The 24265-nt window shown below is 59.3% G+C and overlaps 1 protein-coding gene across 1 annotated transcript; it reads right to left on the bottom strand.

Moving 5' to 3' along the window:
• Nucleotides 1–3022: 3022 nt before the first annotated feature.
• On the bottom strand, nucleotides 3023–22339 carry LOC127597551 (filamin-C-like). Its single transcript, XM_052060657.1, has 46 exons — nucleotides 21748–22339; nucleotides 20526–20774; nucleotides 18604–18701; nucleotides 17849–17999; nucleotides 17654–17772; nucleotides 17511–17588; nucleotides 17269–17431; nucleotides 16964–17164; nucleotides 16190–16327; nucleotides 15978–16104; nucleotides 15762–15898; nucleotides 15454–15647; nucleotides 15262–15375; nucleotides 15032–15175; nucleotides 14743–14866; nucleotides 14489–14649; nucleotides 14309–14399; nucleotides 14018–14187; nucleotides 13820–13937; nucleotides 13442–13704; nucleotides 12758–13355; nucleotides 12320–12493; nucleotides 11602–11764; nucleotides 11198–11526; nucleotides 10994–11117; nucleotides 10746–10902; nucleotides 10465–10654; nucleotides 10328–10351; nucleotides 10002–10243; nucleotides 9800–9899; nucleotides 9577–9717; nucleotides 8944–9072; nucleotides 8650–8823; nucleotides 8415–8579; nucleotides 7984–8187; nucleotides 7754–7906; nucleotides 7522–7644; nucleotides 6899–7147; nucleotides 6515–6787; nucleotides 5879–6016; nucleotides 5610–5725; nucleotides 5045–5177; nucleotides 4591–4767; nucleotides 4294–4512; nucleotides 3999–4202; nucleotides 3023–3555 (listed from the first exon to the last, which is right to left on the bottom strand). The coding sequence occupies exons 1-46, from the start codon at nucleotides 22112–22114 to the stop codon at nucleotides 3368–3370; spliced, it is 8094 nt and encodes a 2697-aa protein (XP_051916617.1). The 5' UTR covers nucleotides 22115–22339; the 3' UTR covers nucleotides 3023–3367.
• Between the last annotated feature and the right edge of the window lie 1926 nt (nucleotides 22340–24265).

Below are 24265 nucleotides of genomic sequence, written 5' to 3'. Positions count from 1 at the left end.
AAACATCTTTGGCGTAGTTTGCAAGAATGCAAACGTTAGGCCGCGGCGTTGCGTGCTGCCTCGACGTGGCCGCCGTTGCCGCCTTGTAATTCTGAAGGCTTTCCGTTGTGGCCTCCTGGCGAGGTGCGCCCTGGAGGGCCGCGCTTTCTATTTCACTCCCGTTTGAGGAACGCTGCAGTGGAAATGACAAATGGCCAAGGCCTACCCAGGAAGCCTTCGGGCCACCAACGTAAACAAGACGGAATCCTCACACATGCCAAACACGTCGCGTTCGCCTGACACGCCAGCGCTCTTTCACTCTGTGTGTGTGTGTGTGTGTTTGCCGAGGGAGGATTGTTGCTGCGCTGCGCTTCAAGTTGACGTGCACTGGAGCAGTGGTGTCAAATGTACTACTCCGACACTTATTTGAAAGTGTCGGGTCGTCGCAGAGGCTGCCGTCATCCCCGCCGCCGATGCTTACGGTTAGGAAAAAGACAAAGCTGCCATTAAGTCCTCCTCAGCAATAGATGGCGCTCTACTGCGACCGCTTGACACGTCGGCGGATTGCACACGAGCGATGTCTGTGCTTGTTTTTTTTCTTCTCCCCCCCCCCCCCCATTTCAATCTGTGTGTGGGGTGGATGTAAGGCTCAGGCGGCATTTTGTGTCATCTGGAACTGCGGCAAAGTCCTTTTGTGAGCATTCACCGGCACTCGCTTATCCAGATGAGCTATTTTGCATTCCGCTGGCATGGGGCCCAAAGTCATGTCCAAAGGGGGGCAATTTCCAGCAGGTCCACAAATGGCCACTCTTCACACGCGTGTTGTTTTGCCAGTTTAGCGGCCCGTACGAAATGTTCCTGGCGGCGGTCGGGAATCCCGCTTTTGCGACGAGGATGAGCAAAAGCAGCGGCGAGTCGACAAATTTGTTGCGGACGGGATTTGACTAAGAGGATTAAAGCCACGGCGGTTAATGAGCCGCAGCTGGGACGGGATGACAACAAACAACAATGTCACAACAACACTTCCCCCTCGACACCCCCCGCAGTTATAAATCCATCATTTCATCAACACACACACACACTTTGGGCCTCCATGCTGACACGTGCGCTCCATATCACGTTCTCGCTCTTCTTTGGGTTTTTTTTTCTTCCTTCTCGCACCTGCGGGCCAGGCGACAAGCCGCCATTGAGGGCACGCTTATTCGGCGGGGTTTCTCAACCGATTTGGATGAAGCCGATTGAGTGGGATTTTGGGGGGCGGGGGGCGAGATTTGAGGAATTGAGCTCGATGACGCCGGCACTAACGGCGTCATCGTAAGTTGGTCGGGTCACCGGGTGGCGCTCATGATGCCGCAAATCCATTTTGAGGAGGATCCCCGTCCCGTGGACGCGTTTCAGAGGGAAACTACAAATAACCACCTGAGATCATCTCTCGACATACATGCCAAAGCAAGATGAACGTTCACGAGGTGACGCGTGCGTGACTCGGAAACAACGCTTTCAGCCAACGTGCGCGATCGCTCCAAAGGCGAAAGCGCGTTCACGCGCTGGCCTAGCGCGGGGGAGCGGTCGTGACGTCATTTCTTGGTCTTGATCTTCTGCTTGCACACTCGAGTTCCACATTCGTCCGTGTGGATTCTTTTCATCTCTCGAAAGGACCTTTCTCTGTCTCTTTCCTCGGAATGTCTTTGGCTCTCATGACCCCGCCCGACGCCCGACGATCGGCCCGCGCAACGGTCGAAGCCAGCCCGACGTGGGCCTCATTGGGCCGAGGGCGGCGGCGGTGGCGGCGACGGCGCGCTCGTCGCTGCTCATCTACACCCCCGCCCCCGAGCGGAAGCAGCTAATTATAGGCTCCTCTCTCTCTCTCTTTTCTACACGCCAGGTGAAGGATGGGCCTGTGTGCTCGCCGCCGCCACAGTTACGTCCTTTCTGCACGTCGTTATTCTGTCCGTCCCAAATTGTCCATCCCATTTGAGCGACGCAACCGGACACTTTCTATTTCTGATCTTGGAATATTGCCGTTTGTCTCCTCAATGGATATCGAGCTATCTATCTAAGCCCCTCCCCCCCCCTCACCCGTGACGCAAAGGGGCTTGAAGCTTTTTCTTTTTTTTTTTACGACCGTGACTTAAAAGCGGCGAGGGCGCGGAGGGGGGGGGGTGATAAAAGAATCGATTTACATCCCTCGGCAAGCGAAGCCATCTGCCATTTGAGTCATTTGCAAGCGGCCAGCGCAAGGAAGAGCCGGTCAGCGACTTGACGTCACGTCCGCTCCTAACGTGGCGCCGCGCATTCAAATGAAGGAGGGGACGAGACGCCCCCCAAAAACGCAAACGCCTGGCATCGATCAAGCGTGACAATACGAGCGCCTTTCCGTGCCTGGAATTGGGCCGCCGGAGGTCGAGCGCAAGTGCTCACGGCTGCGCTTCCCTTCTTCTTTGCCGTCTATTTGTGCTCCCCCCCCCCCCGCCCCCCCTCGAGGACGCGACAACGGAAAGGAGCCGCGGTGCCGTGACGCCGACGACAGGATGAATTATGCGCACGACGGAAGGTGACTCCTCCCTTTTCTTGACGCTCCGCAGGCTCTCGCGCCGTCGAGGTTTGGAGCGACCACGGAGGACGGCTTGACTGTGCTGCCATCTTGTGGTTGCCTCCAGACAAGTACCGCATGTGGATGAGAAGCTGTCACAAATGCACAAAAACTGATCCTTGAAAATCGCTTCACGTCATGCGTGGGATCCGAAGCCCTCTCCCGATTTCTGTCGGGCCTCGAATTGAGCCGGGCGATAGCGCGCGGGAGAAGGATGTCGGCAAATTGGTTTGTGACCAGCAGGTGGCACTGTCGGGCTCTCCCCCGCAGCCGCTCTTGCCGGCTTTTTAGGGTCCACCACCACCTCGCAACGTGACACCCCTGCTCCCAACTGTTGTCTTTTTTGGGGTGGGGCGAGGGGGGGGGGGCTAATTGGCATCACTGCATCAGCACCAAAACCTTCCACCCAAGCTGAGTGAGTGTTTGCAATCAAATCCGTTTGGAATCGGGTTCAATTTGTCGTTGAAATCTTTATTCGGTCTGCAAAAATAGGTTAAGAGAACAACAAAAACAAAACCCCGTTGACACGTTGACGCTTGCGCGACGCAACGTCGCTCCCAATCCGAAAGCACTTTGTCGCCTTGCCGTTGCTACGCTTATCGGGAAATGCGGCGCCCGGGATTTCACACGCATATTGGCACACGCACACACACACACACACACACACACACACGAAACCGCCGTGAGCTACAGTGCAGTCAGTGGTGGTCAGTCCAAAGCGGAGGCGCCCAAAGTGATGCGGTGGGTGGGGGTCGTCGCCGATCAAGAGATTTTTGCCGGTTGCCGCTTGGCTTTTTACACCACGGCCACTTTGTAAGGGCTGCCGGGAACGTTGTCGTCTCCCCATTTGACGATGACGGTGTAGCTCCCCTTGTCCTTGACGGTGTAGGTGACGTTGTAGAGTTTGTTGCCCACGTGCTTGACGTACACCTCCTCGCACGGAGCCTGAGGTCCGTGCACGCCCACCATCAGCATGTTGCTGCCTGCGCACACAAGAGCGACCAGGGATTTGTCAGCGGGACGATCGCGACGCGAATCCATCGCAAAAAGCTTTGACCGGCGCGGCCGCGGGTGACAAAAAAGGCGGGAAAAGTCAGCTAGGGTCTGTTCAAGAGCGATCTCGCCCATTCCGCCACTCCCTCTCCCAAGGTCGGCTCGCTCGTGACCTCTCGCGGGATCGACTCTCTGAACTCGAACGTCCGTCAACAGAAGGGAGCGCGGCAAGAAACCGGTGGAGGAAAAGGACGCTGAAGGACGGGCGCCGACGAGAGCAAATTTGCTGGGGGGGGGGTGTTGGCGAAGGACGAGTGGGAGCATCTGCCGCCTCGCAGGGCGGCGGCCTGCGTGTGTGCGCTTCGCTAAGAATGCGCGCAATAAACTTCCATCTGGAGCAGACGGCCGCACACACACACACACTCGGAGTCACCTGCTTTGCCGCAGTCGACTGTGAAATTGTTTTTCTGTCCCACGGCGGCCTTGCTCAGGCCCGTCCCGCGGCAGACCACCTTGCCGGCGTCCGAGGTCAGCTTGGACGAGGCGGCCGCGGCGCCGAATTGGGACGATTTGGTCACCGTTTCCACCAGCACCGACGAGCTCTCGTGGAGGCTGTGGCCGCCCGACAGGCGGGCGCCTGCGAGACGGACGAGGGGTCATCAAAAAGGTCAGCGCGGCTACTCGCGGAAGCGCTCCGCTGATGGCGGAACGGCGGCGGAAGCGCTGACCCGTGACTTTGGCCTTGAAGGGGCTTCCCACGATGTGCTGCGGGCCGCCGTACTTGATGGCGATGAGGTAGTTGCCGGGCGCCATGGGCACGTAGGTGACTTTGTAGCCTTCGGGACACTCGCAGCAGTCCATCTTGACCTTGGACGGCCCGTCGATGTTCACCGACAGCGTCCCCGGGCCGGCGTTGCACGTGTTGACCACAAAGTCGGCGGGCGCGCCTACGGCGAGAGAGCCGGCCGGCCCGTCAGCGCCGGGGAGGGTGCGGCCGCGCGGCGCTCGGCGGCGTGGACGCCCACCTGTGTTGCCGCCCAGCAGGCCGGGGCCGTGCGCCGCCACCATGCCCGGGTCTCCGACCAGTCCGGGGTCTCCCACCCGCACGTTGAAGGGGCTGCCGGGAATGTGGCAGCCGTTGAACTTGACGTCGATGGAGTGAACGCCGTTCTCGCGGGGGATGAAGCGCACGGCCGTCTTGTCTGAAAGAAGCGCCGGCGTCAGAAACAGCGCCGCCGCCGGGTTGTTTCCCGCTCGCACCGATAGTCTCGAATGACGGTCGCAGCCGCGCTCATTTCAGCGGCGGTTCAACTTTGCTCTTAGCACCGGGCTAACGGCCGCCGCGCGCGCTTTAGCTAAACATATTGAGTGAACTTCTGTCACTCCGACGGCAAACCTCAACTTGGAGGGACAAGAAATACAATCGGCTTGTCTGTAGATGTCGGCAAGTGTTAGAGGGGGGGGGGCAAAGGGGCTTACCGCCATCCAGCTCGGTGACATAACACTCCTCGGAGCAGCCGGAGGGGGTGTGCACTTTGGCGTCCACCAGGCCGCGGGTGCCGTTGCGCTGCACCAGGAAGGAGGCTTCTTGGTTTACCTTCAAATCCTTCTCCTAAAAAAAGAAAAGGGGGGCGGACCAGAATAGTTGCAGCAGTCGGGCACGAAAGGTCACAGTTGATGGCGAGGCGTTCAGCGCGTTTGCGGACTAGCGGCGGACGAGCGGCCAGACACGGTTAAAGTCCGTATCGCGGCAGCGTCTCAGATCAAGATGTTCTCCACAAAAGAAGCAGAACGTACGGGTCCGCCTTGTTTTTCCTCTCTCGGCCCGCGCGCCGCGCAGCGGGTGTCCTCGGCCCGGGGTTGCGAATGAAACGCGCCGGGGCTGACCCCGGTTTGCGTCGTTGACCCCGTCGGCCTCGACGAGCCGACGGTCCGCGCATAGCACCCGGCGAGGGACAGTTAATCCCGACCTTTAGCGGCGGCCAGCTTCCTGGCGTGCTTGGCGAGCGCGCCGGGGGCAGGCGAAGCGGCCTTTGGCTCTCACCTGCAGGCTTGTGAACGTGAGCCTGCGGGCTTCGTCGGACAGCGTTGCGATGGGAACCATGAAGGGGCTGTCGGGGATGTGCTCGTTGTTGAACTTAATGGACACCTCGTAGTCACCTGGGGGAACACATGGCTTATTAGTTGTCAGCGCCACGCAAAATGGAGCGATGGAGCAGGGGGGGGGGGCGGGACACGACAGCCGAAACGGGGGCCGAGGGACACGCTTGGGTGGAAATACGAAAACAAAAAACAAGGACAACTAGGACGGACCGGGTTCTTTCACGATGTAGGAGACGCCGCAGGAGCCGTCCTTCCTGTCCTCGAAGGAGATTTCCGCCTTGCTGGGCCCCTCCACCGCAATCGACAGCCCCCCGGCACCGGCCTCTCTGGTCCAGATGCTAAATTCAGCTGCAAAGAGAGAGGAAGAGGAAGAGAATTTAAAAAAACCCAACAACAACAATGTTTATGTGTGTTGCTGCACCGCTGTTTGTTTGACGCTTTGGCATGACTGAAGCCAATCCCCTTACGAAGCGCTGAGCGAGCACATTTTCGTTTTTACTTCTCTTTTTTAGATTTACTCCTGTACATGTGGGGTCAAAAAATAAAAAGACTGAAATTCAGATTTGGCCGCTAGCTAACTCTGGTTGCGTTTCACATGTTAGCATGTTAGCTAGCCCACTTTTGTGCGAGCAAAATTTCTGGTTTGGTGATTAAAAAAAAAAAGAATAAAGTGAAAAGTAAAAACACTCTACTGGGATTCTTCATGTCTTGGCAGCAAGAGCGTGATGATGATTTCATAAGAAAAGTGAACCCCCCACCATCCGTCGATCTGGCGGCTTTGCTTTTCATCTTCGCGGCGGCTACGACGGAGACGCTCTCAGCGCAGACGAGCTGAAATGTACTTACAAGGTGCGGCGGCCACGCCTCTCTCCAGGCCGGGACCTCCGGCGCGGACCTTGTGCGGGCCGCCCTCGCCCATGGGCCCCACGGTGAACTGGAAGGGGCTCCCGGGGACGTGCTGGCCTCGGTACTTGACGTTGACGGTGTGCGGCCCCATCTCCTGGGGGACGAAGCGCACGCTGTAGGTGCTGTTTCCTCCGTCCATGATGTCGGCGTCCACCGTCTTCCCCCCGGGGCTGGTCACCTGGGCCGTCATGGCCTGGGAGCCAAGCTCGGCCGCTGAGGAGCCACAACACAAGGGGTTTGCCACAAACGCCGGGGCTGCTTTTTCATCCGCGCTACCACCCGGACGCGGATTTTCCGTTTGGGGGAGGACCCCCGGGCGCGCACCTTCGGGTCTGGCCGCGATCCCGGAGAAGCTGCCGAGGCTCTCCCGGCCCAGGAAGTCTCCAAAGACGTCTCTGAAGGGGCTCGCTCCTCCGCCCATCTGGGTGCTTTCCTCCACCCGCACTTCGCGCTTGGTCTCGCCGCCGCGGGTTTTGCTGATCTCGGTGCGCTCGGTGCGCGTGTAAGTGTGGCTGCTGCGGGTGAAGGTCCGGGTTAGCCTCTCCTGGGCCGACACCATCTGGAACCAGTTTCCTACGAGCGGAGGGGGACGGTGGTCAGAAAAGCGTGCGGGCCCTCCGCTCTGCACGAAAACCACACCAGACGCTCTTTGCTTCATGCTCCATCAGAAGACTTTGAGAAGATTTGGAAAAGACCCTTGGGACCAGTTCTCCGCTTTACAGTCCCCGCTTTGTCTTTGACTGAAATTTGACAAAGACTGTGCATTTTGCAGGGCCGCCATTTGGGGACTACAACCGGACGCTTTGGGGCATTTTACCATCTTGCGCTTGCTTGGTAAAATGTCCTTTGGACTTGGAATTTGTAGTCTGAGGGCCTGAAAGTCGTTGGGAGGTGCGCTTGTCAAGGCCGTGAGCCATTTGGCATGCTGGACCCGCGCGCGGGCTGACCTGGAATCTTCAGGTTGAGTCCGCAGGTGCTTCCCACCGAAGCGATCGAGGAGGCCTGCCTCTTTCTGGTGATGCTCTCCTTCATCCTGCCCTCGCCGGTCACCTTCACTGTGAACGGACTTCCTGGAGCAAAGGAAAAAGTGCCAAAGGAGGCGCTCGCTTCGGACGACTTGGCCCTTGCCGCGTGGTGCCGACTTATGAAAACGCTAGCATTGTGCCGCCAATAGCGTACCTGGGATGTGCTTTTCGGCAAACTTGATGTTGACGGTGTAATTTCCGGGCTCGGTGGGACAGTAGGTGACCCTGCACGTGCCGTCCTCCATGTCTTCACAGTTGATGTCCACTTTGCTGGGACCCTCGATGGACAGCGCCAGGCCGCCGTAACCTGACGGGACCAAAGGAGCAACGGGCGGTTTTTGGCGGCGCTTTTGGCGGCCGCCGGGCCTTTGGAGCGGCGCGTACCGGCGTTCCTGGTGTCCACAAAGAATTCGGCCATCTCGAAGGTGCGCGCCTCCACCAGGCCTTTGCCGAAGGCCTTGACCCGGCTGGCCTCGCCGATCTCCGACTGGCCCACCATGATCTTGAAAGGGCTGTTGGCCACGTGCACGCCGTTCTTCCTCACGCTTACTTCGTGCTCGCCCACCTCTTTCGGGGTAAAAGAGATACCTGGGGGACGATAAGTGGGGGTGGGGGCACACACTTTTGTACAATTGTAAACAACACCAAGTCGGGCAAAGCCACGGACAGACTCAAACGGAACCATGGCCGATGAAGCGGCGGCGCGCGCTGAGGTTCATGCTTGGTGAGGCAGCGACTCCTTTAGTGTCACACATTTCCAAATATATCGTCCCCGCGACGAAGGGCGCCCGGCGCGGGCCAGACGGCTTCCTCACCGAGATGTCTGTTGGGCAGCCTCTTGAGCAGGCAGGGCTCCTCGTTGCCCGAAGGCGCTCGGATGCTGGCGCCGAGAGAGCTCAGGTCCGTTTCGGCGATCTTGAGCGACACGTCGGCGGCCGTGCCCACGTTGAGCTGGGACGTCCTGGTGATGGCGTCGTCCCCTGCGCCGGACAAAGGTGGCGTGTTTGTCAGCGCCTTTGTTGGCCCCGTCCGCGACCGACGCTTCCTCACCGGTGATCTTGGCCACAAAGGGGCTGCCGGGAATGTGCTTGTTGTCGAACTTGACGATGATGTTGTAGTCTCCGGGCGCCGTGGGAAGGTAGGACACGGTGCAGGTGCCGTCTTTGTTGTCCTTGCAGGTGATCTCCGCCTTGGACGGGCCCTCCACGGCCAAGGAGAGGCCACCTGGCGTGGAAAAATCCGGAGTAGATGCCACTCGGATTTCAGAATTCACTCGGCCGTGATGGCGGCGCAATCGAGTGAAGGAGCAGCTCGTGACTTTCTTTGCTTTTTTTTGTCTTGTACCTTGTCCCGCATTCTTGGTGACCACGGTGAAGGTGGCGGCTTTGTTGACCATGCCGTAACTCAGGCCGGGACCGTAGGCCGCCACCACTCCGCTGTTCACGGCGTCCACGAAGAACTGCAGAGGACTTCCTGTGGCGAGCAAAAGGAGCGGCGTTCACATTTGGCAAGCCAAAAGTCGCTCTGGAATGCCGAGCGTGTCTCTCACCTAAGGTGACAAACTCCTATCTCATTCACACATAGGAGCAGAAGATATTCAAAATGGCTGCCGCTCCCACTCCCTCCCCCCGGCGACCAATCCTTCAAACTCATTTTCAGTCTTCAGCTTTTGACGGCATTTTCACTGTGACTGTTTTTGTGCTTTCGGCTGTTTCTGTTATTCATTTATCGCTTGACAGCGTGAATCCTTTTTGCTCCGCGCACAGCACCGGGTTGAGCGGCGGTGGCCGTTTGGACTTTTATTGAAATGCTCTCGAAACACGCTTGAGTTGAGCAGTTGAGAAAGCGCTTTGCAACGTGCTAACGTCATCTCGAGTCATCCTCGCCGTTGGACGCAAACTGCTTTTGATTGGTCGTGAGTCCAAACGACAACAAGACTTTTGTAAAAGGGCCTCGGTGAGACCATCGTTGCCCGACCTGGAATGTGGTTGCCGTCATATTTGATGTCCATCTCGTGCAGGCCTCTCTCGGTGGGTTGGTACTTGATGGTGATGGTGCCGTCTTTGTTATCCGTGATATGCGGCCGGGCCGTCTTGCCAGAGGGCATTCGGACCTCACCTGACAAGGAGAGCGATAGGATTTGGTCAGCTGGCGCGGGCGCAGGCGCAGGCGGGCGCTTTGCTGGTCTCGCCGCCGGCACCTGAGATTTCCCCTTGCTGCGGCATGAAAGGCACCAGGAAGTTGACGGGTCTGAAGAGAGGATCCACTGTGTCGCGGGGGGCGACCGGCTCATTTGACGCCTGTCGGACGACAAGGAAGCGTCACAAGATTTGTTTTGCTTCAACTTCTTTCGAAGCAAAGTCGCTTGCGTGAACGGCGCCCGATAGCTTGGGTGGACCCACCATCACATGGAAAGGGCTCTTGGGGATGTTCTGGCCCCCAAAGCGAATGGTGATGACGTATTTGCCGGGCTCGGGGGCCGTGTAGTAAATGTCGAAGGTCCCGTCGCGGTTCTCCACCACGTCCATGTCCAGCTCCATCCCTTGCGGGGTCAACACCTTGCACGTGACCTTGCCCTTGCCGGCGGCCTTGGCGTCCACCGTGATCACCGTGTCCTCCGAGGTCTGCAGCTTCTGGAGGCTCGCTGTCGGGGGAGGTGCGGGTGAGTGAGCGTTCCTCGCCAAGGCTTTCCAGCCGTAGCGCGGTACTAATCCAAAAGGTGACTTACATACGCCGTGACCTCCGATCGACACTGCAAAGTAAAAAGGAATAGAACACAACTATCAGATCTCCATCGCGGTTGAGAAGATCAAAGCGCCCGGGACGGCGAGCGCTTCGACAAAGTGCGAGGAGTATCAAGGTTACCTGTGAGGCGACACTTGCTGGCATCTCCCGTGGGATTGGACTGAATCCTGTAGGGGGAGTACGGGATCTCATCCCCGCCGTATTTGATGGTGATGGTGTACGGGCCGATGGAGTCGGGCACGTAGGACACCGTGTAGGTGCCGTCCCTGTTGTCCTGGATGCTGGCGTTCTTCGGCTTGCCCTCCGGGTCCTGCCGCGAGGAGGGGGCGGGTCACGTGCCGGAGTCCAAGCGGCAAACAAAGGCGAGACAAAAGAGAGAGCTCCGGGGCGGGCCGACTGACCAGAATCTGCACGGTGAGCAGGCCCTCGCCGGCGTCGCGAGCGTCGATGGTGAACTCCACGGGGAGGCTGGCCGACACGCCTTTGCTGTCCAGGCCCGGGCCGCTGGCTCGCACCTTGCTGGCGTCGTGCCCGGGCTGAGACATCACCTTGAACGGACTGTCCGCAGCCGAGAAGCGGCCCGCTGTTATTTTTGCACTTTGACGCTCGGCCCACCGATCCGAATACCTCCGCCTGGACGGCGACGTACCTGTGTGGGACTTGCTGGTCGGCATACTTGACGGCCACGGTGTACGGTCCGTCCTGCGCCGGAGTGTAGTGGACTGTGTGCGTACCGTCGCCGTTGTTTTTGACACCCACGGGCTCCGTGGTACCTTCAAGTGGGGGGGAAAACAAAGAAGGACATCAGCGTGAAGCCCAAAAATCATCCCAAGAAGCGTGGGGCACGGGTTACCCGTCGGCCCGAAAACTTTGACATCCAGAGCGGCCTGTCCGGCCCGAGTGCAGTCCACCGCGAAGGTTTGAGGGATGTGCGCTCTGACTCCAGAGCCCAGGCCCGGACCGGAGCACTTGACCTTGCCGGCGTCCACGGGGTCTTTGACGGGAACCTTGAAGGGACTCCCGGGGATGGGCTGACCGCCGTAGTTGATGTTGACGTCGTAGTCGCCGGGCGTGAAGGGGACGTATTCCACGCTGCAGCTTCCGTCTTTGTTGTCTTTGCAGGAGATTTTGGCCTCGGACGCGCCCTCGATGGTCAGGCCCAAGCCTCCGGTGCCGGCGCCCCTTCACGCAAAGAGCCGTGTGAATCGTCCCTGGAATGCGGAGGCGCGCCGGACCGGGACGTGATTTGCTCCGTACCTGGTCTCCACGGTGAAACGGTTGGGCTTGTCGGTGACGCCCCCCTCCAGGCCGGGTCCGTAGGCCCTGACCCGGGTGGGATCGCATCCCTCCGCCACCGACACCCTGAAGGGACTCCCGGGTACGGGTGCGTCGTCATAGAGTACCTCGATCAGATGCGTGCCTGTTCAAGAAAGCCGGCCCGTGTTTCTGCTTCAAACATGGTTTCCACCACCAATTGGAAAAGTGCCACCACGGAGCGCGCGGAAAGAAAATGAAAAAAATGAGTCCAGTTTTGTTCGTCTGATGCCGTGTTGGGTGTGGAAGACATTTGTAGCCCTGGTCACGCTCCTACTGTGCGGCGGCTGCGCGCACCGCCCGCTTAAGAGCTTGCGTTCCGGAGCAAACTATTAATACATCCCAGCCCGCCCGGCTGCCGGCCCTGGCGTCATTGCGTATTTATATCCTCCCCAAATCGCTCGGGCTGACTTTGCGCCGTGCCGACACCTGTTTGTCATCTTATTTCACCCGCCTCGCCTTCTTTTTGAGCCTCGGTTGTCGCGGGCCAGGCCCGGGCCCCCTTCTGGGGTCCACCCGTTGTAAACGTGATGGGATTCAAAGGAAGGGGCGCTTCTATCGAGCCAATGCGGCGATTACGGGGGTTCTCCATCATGCCGCTTCTGTGTGACGTGCCAAAACGGCCCGTCGAATCAAAGCCCCGCCCATTCTGGGTCCCTACCGTCCTCAAAGGGCGTGTACTCCACCCTGTAGGTGCCGTCGCCCTTGTCCGTGGCGTAGCCGTCCGTGGCGGTGCCCGAAGGGCCAACGATGCGAGCCTTCACGTGATCGCCTCCGGCCTTGTTGAGAGCGCGGGCGTCCACGATGAAGTGGGTGGTGACTTCTCGCAGGACGCCTGAGAACAAAGCCCACCTGGGGGTGATTTGGGGCTCGCCGCGGAAGCCCGTCGACACGTGATAGACATTTGGCACAATGGACGCTTTCCCGGCAAAAGCAACTCCGGTGAATCACGCGGGCTTGTTCTTTGCGTTTGGCGCCGCGGGTGAGCCGATTTGCGGGCAAACCCCCGCAGCGGTTTTGGTTAGCGGCCGGCCAATGGCTGGGCGCCCGCGGACGCGTCGGCGGTCAGGCGGATGTGGCAAGCAGACGAGCGTTTCACCTCTGGGCTCCACTCCCGGCCCGTAGACGCGCACCCCGCTGGTGTCCACGGCGGGCTCCACCTGCAGAACCTTGGGGAAGTGGGGGACGGCGTGTCCTCCGTACTTGATGGTGATGGTGTGCGCGCCGTGGAAGGGCGGCACGTAGGTGACGGAGAAGGTCCCCTCGGCCGTTTTCAGGACGCGCACCTCGGCCTTGGCCCCCGTCTCGGATAGGATCTCGATGGTGAGCTCGGCGTCGCCGGCCCGCGTGCAGTCCACGACGAAGGCGGCCGTCTCCCCCGCCTTGGCCCTCTCCAGACCGGGGCCGCTGGCCGTGACCTTGCTGGGGTCGAAGGCCGGCCGCACGGCCGCCTTGAAGGGAGAGCCCGGGATGTGGCGCTCGGCGAACAGGATGTTGATGGCGTACTCGCCGGCCTCGGTGGGCAGGTACGCCACCGAGCAGGTGCCGTCGCCGTTGTCCTGGCACTCGATTTTGGCCTCGCAGGGCCCCTCCACCGTCAGGCCCAGCCCACCGGCACCCGCGCCTTTGGTGTCGATGGTGAACGGGGCCGGTTTACCCACGACGCCGCCCTGAAGACCGGGGCCGAACGCTCGCACCTGAGACGCAAAGCAAAGTGGGGTCCCACCTGAGTTATCTTGAGACGGCGAGTCCGACTCAAGAGCGCTTGTTGAGGAACATTTACCTTGGAGGGATCGGCGGGCATGACGGCTTCCAGCCCGAAGGGGCTTCCCATGACGGGGTTTCCGTCATAGCTGACGTCCACCTTGTACTGGCCCTCCTCGGGCGGGATGTACTTGACGCCGTGAAGGCCTTTGGCTTTGTCCGACTCCAGCTTGCACGGGATGGGTCGGCCGCTGGGCGAGGTCATCTTCACGCCGACGTCGCCCTGGCCGCCGGCACCCTTGGCGTTCACCGTGAACTCCTGGTCCCTGCCCACTTCCACTTCTGGAACAAAAACGAGGTGTTTGAAACGGCATTTCGGACGACGCGGGGGGTCCTTGCTGAACCGTTTCCCGTTCATTTGCAGATCCAACAATTTGGCAGAGTAAGGTGCACTTACTGGTGTCTAATCCCTCCACTTTGACTTTGGCGATGTCCAGCTGCGGGGCCACGGTGATGTGGAAGGGGGTCTTGGGGATGGGATCGCCACCGTAGGTCACCGTGATGGCCATCTTGCCCTGGACACGGCAAAGAGGAAGACGCCACGCTTGACTGGTCCCACGCAAACGGACTCGAAGCTCGCAAGCGGTGAGCGCACCTGCTGAAGAGCGCTGTATTTGACCGTGTAGGAGTAATCGTGGTTGTCGATGATCTCAAAGTCACGGACCGCCTCTCCCGGGCCCGAGGCTGCGAAGCGCACCTCCGGCTTGGCTTTGCCTGCCCCCTTTGTGTAGATGGTGAAGTGGGTTGGCAGGCCCACCTCCACCCCTGCAATCAAACGCACGCGCTTGAGGTTCTTTGGTTTGTTTTTTTCCAGTTCAAGCCGTGCCGCCTTTCACTCGGTAGGCGGGCGACTACGTACTTGGGAACTTCCCTGGAGTGCACTAACCTGTCTTGTTGAGTCCGGGGCCCTCGGCTCTCACCTTGCCGGCATCGTGAGAGGGCTCAACTTTGACTTTGAATGGACTGATGGGAATTTCCTGACAAGGTAAACGATGAGCGCATGAAAGGCGCACCGGGGAGGAGGGGGGACGGGGGGAAGTCAGGCACCACGAGACGATCATCCTACCTGGTCGGCAAAGAGCACCATGATGGTGTAGCGCCCCGCTGCCGGGGGAGTGTACTTGACGGTAAAGGTGTCGTTGTCATTCTTGATGATGTCAAAGTCCACGTCCGCCTCGGCGGGGCCGACCACCCCCGGGGCGCACTTGATTCCGATGCTGATGTCGCCTAACGGTGCGCAGCAGAGTTCAGCCGGGACGCTCCCAATCACGGGCCATCAATCAAAGCCGATGACCCCCCCCCCCCCTCGCAGCCTCTCACCTTGACCGGCCTGGCCGCAGTCCACGGTGAAGTATGTGGGCTCGTTGGCCTTGAGGCCCGTCTTCTCCACCCCGGGCCCGTAGACCTTGACCTTGTCGGGATGGCAACCCTCTCCGACCAGCACCTGATCAACATCACGCTGCACTTGAGCGGCCAAAGGGCGCCCGCTTAGCATTTGCGATGGGACGTCGCTCATACAAAAGAGGGCTGTCCCAAGCCCATCGATCCCTTTGCGGCAGCGTCGTTTTCCAGATATCGTGACCGGCAAATTCCGAGAGCAAATTCTTACCCTGAAGGGGCTGTTGGGAACGTTTACGCCGCTCCAGGCAATGATGACGGTGTGTTTGATGGCCTTGGTCGGGGTGTACTTGCACAGGTACGTGCCGTCGCCCTTGTCGGCGATTTGGATGTTGATGGCGCAGCCTTCGGCATCCTGAGAAGACGCAAATGCGCGTCAACCCGGGGCTAGTTCTGGTATACAGCAGCAAAATCTCCAAAAGACTCGTCGTCTCCCTCTACCTGTGCGTAGACGGTGAGCGGACCCTTCCCGGCCGCGCGGGCATCGATGGTGAATTCGGTGGCTTTGTTCACCGTAACGCCGGTGGGCTGCAGGCCCGGTCCGTAGGCCTTCACCTGAACATTTCAAGGTAGTTGTTGACGTCGGCGGACGGCGCGCGTGCGCTCACGTGCGGGTTAGGCGCGAGCGGCGACCTTCTCGGGGAAGGCGTCATTGGCGGCGGGCAGGATGTGAGCCATGAAGGGGCTGTCCTTGATGTCCTCGTCGTCGCAAATGACGTGGACGGCGTAGTCGCCGGCTTCGGTCGGCCAGTAGCGGACGTCGCAGGAGCCGTCGCCCTTGTCGTCGCATTCGATCTTCGCCTGGGAGGGGCCTTCGATGGAGAAGCCTTTGCAAAAACAGATTCATTGCCGTTTGTGCCGCCGAGCGATCGCAGGTTTTGGTCAGTGGTCGGGTTGGGGGGCTGAGCGCAAAGGTGGCGGAGATGGCCCTTTTGACTCACCGAGCGTGCCGACGTCGGCGCCGATGGCCTCCACCACAAAGTCGGCCGATTTTCCCACCATGCCGGTCCTCAGGCCGGGACCCCAGGCCCTCACCTTCTGGAAACCCGCCTGGGCTCCCACCTCCACTTCGAAGGGGCTGCAGACACCAAGCAAGCGTACAAGCGCGTTCGCCAGACCGTCCCACCGGCGTCGTTTGCGAGGCGGTGGGCTCTGACCTGCGCGGGATGGGCTGGCCTCCCCAGGTGATGACCACCGTGTATTTCCCCGGCTTGAGGGGGTAATACTCGCAGTCGTAAACGCCGTTGCCGGCGTCTCGCACCTTCACTTGCTCCTGCGCTCCGGCTGGGAGAGAAACGAGGCCGTGTGGATTCTCAGCCAAACGAGGTGAAAGGGAAGAAAGCCAAGCCGGCAGGGCCGTCGGACTCACAGGGTCCTTTGACCGAGACGTTGAGGGTTCCGCTGCCGGCGCCCTTGGTGAAAACTTTGAAGTCGGCGACCTCCTTGACTCGTACACCCTTGGGCTGAAGGCCTCTGCCCGTGGCCCTGCAGGCGTTTGCATTGATGGCTGAAAGGAACGGCAAGGACAAAGTCTTGTCTCAGGGAGAGACTTGACCGAGAACACCGGCCAAGACATAGCGAGCAGCCGCACGTCGGCAACCGGGCGGTCCGACAGACGCAAACCTCGGCGGGCTTCCAACACGATGCCGACAGATGCGCCGAAAGCAAACGGGGCAAGCCAGAGCGGAGCCCAGTGGACACGGATGCCAAAAGAAGGGCGCTGGGACGCCAAGGAAAGTTGCATGTCCGCGCCCTCTTTGAAGCGCAACTCTCAAGCTAAGCCGGCGGGCCGCAAGAAGCGCCCCCACCCGCATGGTGCACCCCCATCCTAGCGCGTGGCCTAAGAGCAATGGGCGTGCGAGCGTGCGGGCGGTCAGGGGCCATGGCTAAGCAGCGGGCGGAGGCCGGTGGCCGCGGGACGTACTAACTTGGGCGGACGGGTTTTTTGGGCGGGGCCCCCTTTGTTGCGGGAGGCGCGAGCACCGACTGAGGGATTATCTGCAACGGGGCCCCCGCGGAAGGAGCGACGGGAGGCGCTAGAAATGACACACGACAAGGGTTACGCGTCCTCGGGTCGGAGGCCGCGACACGTCGGGGGGCTTTACCTCCGCGCCAGGACAAGAAACGGGGAGGCCCGGCTCACCTTCGGCGATGTTGACGGGGAAGGGGCTCTTTGGAATCTCCTGGCCCCCGAACAGCACGTGGATGGCGTGAGGACCCTCCACCACGGGGCGGTAGGTGCATCGGAACACGCTGTCGCCCTTGTTCTCCAGAATGATCTCCACCGTGTCTTTCCTCCCCAGAGGATCGACGATCACCACGCTGACGTCGCCGTTGCCGGCGCCTGGTGGACGGGAAGAAAGTTCGGTCGGCGGCGATATTCGACGGAGCAAAGGACGGCTCATTTGGTCCGCGCCGTTCCTGGGGCTCCCGTCGGCATGTTCTCACCGGCCGTGTAAATGTCAAAGTAGGTGGCTTTGTTGGCCACGTTGCCAGTGCGCTCCAGGCCGGGTCCCCTGGCGTGGACTTTGGTGGGGTCGCCCATGTCCTTGGCCACGTTGACCGCATAGGGGCTCTTGTCAATGTCCTGACCTGCAAAGAGCACCTTGACCTGACAATTGAAAAAGAAAAGGAGCATAAGAAAGCAATTCCTCACACGCCGGCCGGCCGCCGCGACCGCTTGGTCTCACCTTGTGGAGACCCTCGACCTTTGGAACGTAGGTGACGGTGTAGGTTCTGTTTTTGTCCTTGTTGGCTTTCACCTTGGCCTGCGGCAAAGGGGGCAGAGGCATGAGGGGAGATCCCGGCCGGCCCGGGCGCTCGCCCCGCCTACCTCTTCTTTGTGTCCCTCGGGATCCTCCACGTAGACCAGGACCTCGCCGCTGCCGGCTTCCGCCGTCTCCACGGTGAACACGGCGGGGTGAAGCACCTTGTTGCCGCGGGGCTCGATGCCTGCGGCGGAAACAAAAGCGCCGTCGATTTTGGGCGGCTTTGGCGGCGGGGATGCTTCCGAAGGCGCCGGCCCCACCTGGTCCGTAGGCTTTGGCTTTGTCGGGGAAGAGCTGTTTGGGTCTGAGAGGGGCTCCCGGCTTGAGCTTGGCTTTGGGGAACTGCGACAGGTAGGTCATCACCGAGTGCTCGTCCACGTCCGGATCCACGATCTCCTCCGGTGCGATCACCTAAGGTGGCGAGGCGTGACTGCGCTTGAGCAAAGCTATATTTGGAGCCAGGGCCGGCCGCCCCCCCCTCTCCTAGCCGCGGCGCAACGGGATTCCCTGCTCCATAAACATATCCATTAGCATTGCCGCCGCCGCCTCTTCTTCTTTTTCCCCATTTGCTGGTCCGAAGCCAGGACCCCAGCCGGTTATATTTAAGGCCGCTCCTGTGGGGTTAAGGATGCTTGGCTTCCGCCAGATTTATACTTGGGCAGACCTCCCCCGCGTCTCCTTATCACCGGCGCACCCAACAGACACCCCCTCCCCGGACATCCAGTCCTTTTTTGAAGCCAGCGCTTTTACTGTCAACGGGCACACAGTCGTTTGCCAAATTTGCAGGCTCTTGCTCGTTGGGAATTGGGAAGAACAATTGTCACATTTGTTCCTTTGCTCTTTGTGAGCTGAGTGGTGGAGCGCACGCTGGACCAGTAACTCTCAAAGTGTGGGAAAGAATCGTCCGCCCCTGCGTGCCCATGAAATCAAATGTCTTGAAATCCAACCAAACGCGTGGGAACGTCAAGAGACGCGACTCGCTCGGTGAGTTCAATGAAAGTCCCTCCCACCTTACCTGAGGCACACCCAGCCAATCGTCAGCCTGCTGCATGGCTTCTCGGGCATTCTCCACGGGCTGGTTGGGGTCCCACTCGGCCCAATCGGGACACAAACCTAGACAAACGCAAACAAGCCATGAGAACGGCCCCGGCGCCGCCCCCCTCCGGCGACAAGGTCCCGCGACCTTACCGAGGCCGCAACGGTGCCGCCGTCTCCCGGCTCTTCAACTCAAACAAACGCGCTGGGGCCAGCATACGTAATAGCTCAATTGGATTTGTTCTTGACGACGGGCGGGGCCAATTGTAAGCTCACAACGCCGTAATCCGATTATTAGAAACGCAGCGGTGCCGAGTTCAGCGGCGAGGCTTGCGCGGAAGCCATTGGAACAGCCTGCGCAAACGTCTCCAAATCCACTGTGCGCGCCACCCCGGCCGGCCTTTTAAATGTACAAGATCGATTTTATCCGGCCACGGGCGGTTGAAGATGTTTGTCAGCGCCAAGTGCGAACATAAAACAGAGCTGCGGCGCATCGTCCCCGAGCCAGACGTCGAGAACGAGGCGGCCTTGTATGGGCAGTGTTGCGGCGCCTCTAAACACACGTAAACAAGCCGCCGCGTCAAGGACGGGAGGGGGGGGGGGGCGAGGTACTCCCACTCCGCTTTGAAAGACCCCGACAGGTGAATTTGTTTCACAAAAAGATGGCACACGTTTCAAGAGCACGGCTCAAAGATTGGCGTTTTCAGGGGCGTGCCGCTCACCGTGGAAGTCCAATTGACAGATTTGAAACGCGGACCGCGAAAACGCTTTTGAAATAGAATTGTCATCACTGAGTCAAGGAGTCAACGAGGCAACGATTTCAACGTGTCGATTGCATTCATCAAAATCCAAAAGGCATTTTCTATGGGGGCACGCTAACCGCCGGCGGTCAGCGGCAATGACTCGGAACGGCGGGCGACTGTTGCGCTCCTCCCCGTGACATATCACTTTTGACGCGCGGCCAAGCGTCGACGAGGAGGAGGAGGAGGAGGAGGACACGGTTTGTTGGCCAAATTTGGGCTGGTGGTCGTAGCGGCAGAGGCGAAGGGAATGCAAGAGAGGCCGGCTCGCGCCTCGGGACGGTCGACGGCTTCAGTGGTTGCGGGGCAGCTGCTCCACACGTCACCCAGCCTTGAGTGAGCCTCGCTCTCCAGAGACGGACGCCACTGGCCCACAGACGTCTCTCGTGACACGCCTTGCCGCCGCGGGAAAGCAAAAAGAGTGGCCAGAAGGCCCGGTCCGGCCAAGCCTCGTCCATTGCGGCGCAGGCCTTTGCCGGCTAACGGCTGCGATAGCCAACCCGGGGGCCCGGGCCCCATCTCAAAATCCGCTCATACGGTGCCATTTGGAAACGGGGGCCATTTTGGCTCACTTTGGAGCCATCCTGGACCGGACGATTGCAGGCCGACGAGCGTCTGAGACTTCGGTCGAGCGATCGGCCGTGTTTTTTGGAACTTTGACACGACACGCGGCCTGGTTCAAGGTGTCAATCCAACCCGCAATAAAATATCCGTAAATCTCTCCAAAGGCACTCGGGCGGGTGCCGCCATTTTGTCATGTGGCCTCAATGTTACGATTTGCGCAAGGTCTGCCATCACACTTGTGCTGCAAAGTCACGGAGAATCGGAAAAAAGATCAAGCCACTGGAAAGAAGTTGATGAAATGGCGGGAATGGTGACCCCCCCCCCCACACCCCCCCAAGTGTTTTCGCGTTCAATCAACAGGGACTGTCCGCGCGCAATTAATGTTGTCGCGCAACTCGACGCCGCCATCTTGCGTAAGGTTGCTCGTCAAGCCAATCTGGGCTCCCAACACGGAGCAAACAAGCGGGCCCAGCGCCGACTCGGCGGCGCCCTCTCCTTTCGCGGGCAAAGTGGGGGCCCTTTTTGCGCGGCGTCTCACCCGGGGCGCAGTTGTCCACCAGGGCTCCGAGGGCTTTGCCGTCCCGCCAGTCGCGGTTGAAGTTGTTGATGGGCAGCTGCGGCACTTTGTTCTGGATCCAGCCCAGCAGACGCTGCTTGGGCGTCAGCTTCTTGGTCTCCTCGTCGTCCTCGTCGTCCCACATGGGCATGGAGATGGAGTAGTGCAGGATCAGGGTCCAGATCAGACCCAGGATCAGCTTCAGGTTGCCGTCCACGATGGCTTTGCTGTCTGGGGTCAAAGACAAGAAGAGCGGCCATTGTTACCACGCGGCGTTGCTGGAGGAGACGTCGCGGCTCGGCGCTAGCGTTAATTTTCGGCGCTAGCTGAAAAATTTCGAGACGAGCTTGAAGAGCTATTCTGAGAAGGGACCTAAACAAGTGCCGAGGGGACGGCGATCGAATGCGCGGACCCCCGACCCCTTTCTTGCGGACAGCTGTCTGGCACGGGGGGGTTGGGGCCCGAACAATCCTTCGTGGGGGCCCACAATGCTCCAGTGAAGACGGCGACAGCTGAGGAGCCGTGCGAGTGGATCTCTCTGGCCCCAGCATAAATAGCGCTTGGATTTCAGTCAGCTCCCGGAGTGGCAGCGCCAGCCCCCCATCAATCAAAGACTTGGAGACGGGCCCGCTCGGCGGACAGGCCCAGCGCTTCGTTCTGGTCCCGCCAGCCGCTTTTCATCGCTTCACCTCACACGCGCGCTGCGTTTTGAGGGCCGTCACCTCGCCCGAGCTCGGCCCTCTTCTGCCCCATGAGTGATTTGAGGCGGTCGGCGAGGCGGCGGCTGCTTTCTGTCAAGCCCGCCGTCCTCAAGGGCCGACGTGTCGCAGTTTGAGCGGCGCGGTGGGGCGGCGCTCAAACTCTCCGTCAAACGCGCCGGCCCGCATGTTGTGTGGCCCGACGTGTCCGGTGCTACGTACATGCAGGCGGTAAAAATATGCCCGGGGCTGGCTGTCCAGTTAGTAGCCGGCAAGTGGCCACGCCCTCTGACCTCGCTGCAGCCATTCGGGCCGGTTGGAGCCGTCGCGAGGGGCGTAAAGCGGCATGGCGCTCATTAGCAGCGCCTCGGTGAGTGGGCAGCACACTTCCACGAGGCCAAGTGTGGAGCCGAGTGTGCCGCCGCCGCCTTTGAAACCCCCCCCCCCCACCCCCGCCTCGCCGTTCAAAGCTTCCGCCAACCGCTCCCGGTAGAAAAGCCACTCACCAATGGACACCAGCTTGATGCGCTCCCGGTCCAGGAACTCCAGCGCCACCGAGACGTTCTCCAGCTTCATCTGGCGGAAGTTGGGCCTGCTGTGGTACTTGCGGTACATCTTCTTCTGGCTCAGGACCTCCAGCAGCCAGATGAGCTTCAGGCCGTCGCTGAAGTCCCGCTGCAGGTCGCCGATGGTCTTGTTGACGCACTTGAGGTGCTCGTTGCACCAGCGGGTGAAGGTGTTCTGCTGGATCTTCTTCCAGGGCGCGTCCTCGGCCAGGTCCTTCTCCGTGGCCGGCACCTCGTCCTCCTCCTCGCCCCCGCCAAAGTCGGCGGCCTGGTAGTACTGCGGCTCCTCGCCGTAATTGTTGCTCATGGCGGCGGTCCCGCTGGCTTTATTGGCGATTGAATGGCGGAGCGCGCGCCGGCTTCGCTCGATTCGAGAAGAGTTGTCGGCGACCTTCGACGGATGCCCGACGGCGGCTTTCTCCTGGATGGGGTCGGCGCGCTCTCGTCCAAGTCGCTCCTTGTCCTGTGCAGTGTGGCCCCCCCGGGAACAGGCCGCGGCTCGCCTCTCCACGCCTTTTGACTCAAGTGACCGGACGGACGACTGGCGGCTTTATATAGACGGCGCCCTCCCCCCCCCCCGACACCCGCCCGCCCCTGGAGCTCGTCATTCCGCAGCCCTGCGATCATGCTCCATGCGCTCATCCAGAAGAGGTCTGGGGGGGCTCCGGTTCGGTTTACTGGCCTGCGGGTGGCGGGGGTCCTGATTGGTCAGAGCCCAGTCAAAGCATGCAGCTTATTTTTAGCCGTTCCTATTCCGGAGCTCCTGTGCGTGTGTGCGTGCGTGCGCGCTTGTGATTGTTGTCAATGTGTGTCACTCCCGCCACTCGAGAGGCAAACAACTGAGCTAAGAAAAGAAAGTGAGAGACGGCCTTTCTTTTTTTTTTTTTAAATAGGACGCATGCACACACGCGTACGGTCAGTGGTCACTACAATCGACTTGTAGATTCGATTCTGCTGTCGCAAAGCTCCGTTTTTGGAAAGGTGTTCAAGTTGCTGATTGTGGTTGTCCTTTGGTTCACCGATTTTTAACATTGTATATCGTCGGCGCGAATCTGAAAATCCCCCCCGACTCAACCCCCTTTCATTCAACATCAATCAGCGCAGGTAGGTCAGACGAGTTGATGTCTAAAAGCTTATGCAGCAACTTGGAGCCGTTTTTGTCCATCTGAGGGCGGCGGCCATTTTGCCCACTTGCCGTCAACTGAAAATGACGGAGCTCAGGTCCCAAGCAGTTGTGGCCCCGTTTCAGAAAACAGCTGAGCCCTGAGCACCCGCCATGTCATTTTCAGTTGACAGCAAGTGGGCAAAATGGCCGCCGCCCTCAGATGGACAAAAACCTGCCCAGAACGCAAGAGTCATCAGAATGTCGCGCTTAGACTAGCGGAGGTACATGGCACAGATTCTTGTCGAGACGCTCCTTCAAGAAAAGAAAAAAACATGTTTTGGGGTCCCAAAATACATCAAAGTCCAATCATAACCACGAAATATACAAAGATGTCGATTGTAGGAGTCAAAATGGTCATTTTCGGATGTCGGATCAGGTCGGTCAGGCTTCTAATCCATCAGCTCCTTGCCAAATGCTGCAATTTGATGATGATCAAAGACGTACATCAATTCTTTTTATAGATCGCTGCCAGTGTGAGCGGACAAGAAAATCGTCACGGTAAAGCTCGGCCTTGGCGTCTATTTATACTTTCAAAGAAGCTCTTGAGGTGCATCCGTAAACGCTTGGCACGAATGACGGCGCTGCGTAAAAATGAATCGGCCGCTTCATTTGGGCCGGATGTGAAAACAAATCAATACGAGCGCATTTCCATGCGCTGGCTGGCGCGGCAGGATGACTGACCGATGGCTCACCGTTTTGCTTTGTTTTTTTTTTAATTAACACTGTGTCGTCATCATCAGCTGAGGTGGGGAAAAAATCCTTTTACAAATGGACAAGTCGAAAGAAGAGATAACGCCGTTCAAATGGAGAGTCAAAGTCAAGAGTCGCTTGAAAATAGAAGAGCACAGTGACTTGAAAAATGGACTTGCTCACAAAGTATTTGCGTTTCATGACAAGCCTCGTAATGTGACGCGGGCAGCTGGTAGCTTTATGAAGGGGAGGGAGGCCTGAAGACCAGGAAAGACCCTATAACATCCCCGCCCCCAGCCATCCCCCCACCCTCACTGTCAGAAAGACTGTGAGGCAGCGTTGCGAACTCCTCGGAAAGGAAAGGAGCTATTGGCTGTCCAAAAAGTTGCTAAATGATGCCCGAATATCAAATGAAACTTTCTTCTGTCGCTTCTTGTTTTCTTTTATTGTCACAATATTAAAAAATATAAAAAATTGTCACATTCTGGCTTGGGACCGGCAAAAATGACCCAATCGAGACAATACTTAGTGTTTTTTTCTTTGGATTGGTCACCCTAAAACATGAATATTTTGACCTTGTTTTTAGAGTACAATCTACATTAA

Source organism: Hippocampus zosterae, chromosome 3, assembly GCF_025434085.1.
Source record: "Hippocampus zosterae strain Florida chromosome 3, ASM2543408v3, whole genome shotgun sequence".
Taxonomy (NCBI): domain Eukaryota; kingdom Metazoa; phylum Chordata; class Actinopteri; order Syngnathiformes; family Syngnathidae; genus Hippocampus; species Hippocampus zosterae.
Note: the sequence above shows the minus strand (reverse complement) of the source record. Positions and strands in the feature narration are given on the sequence as shown.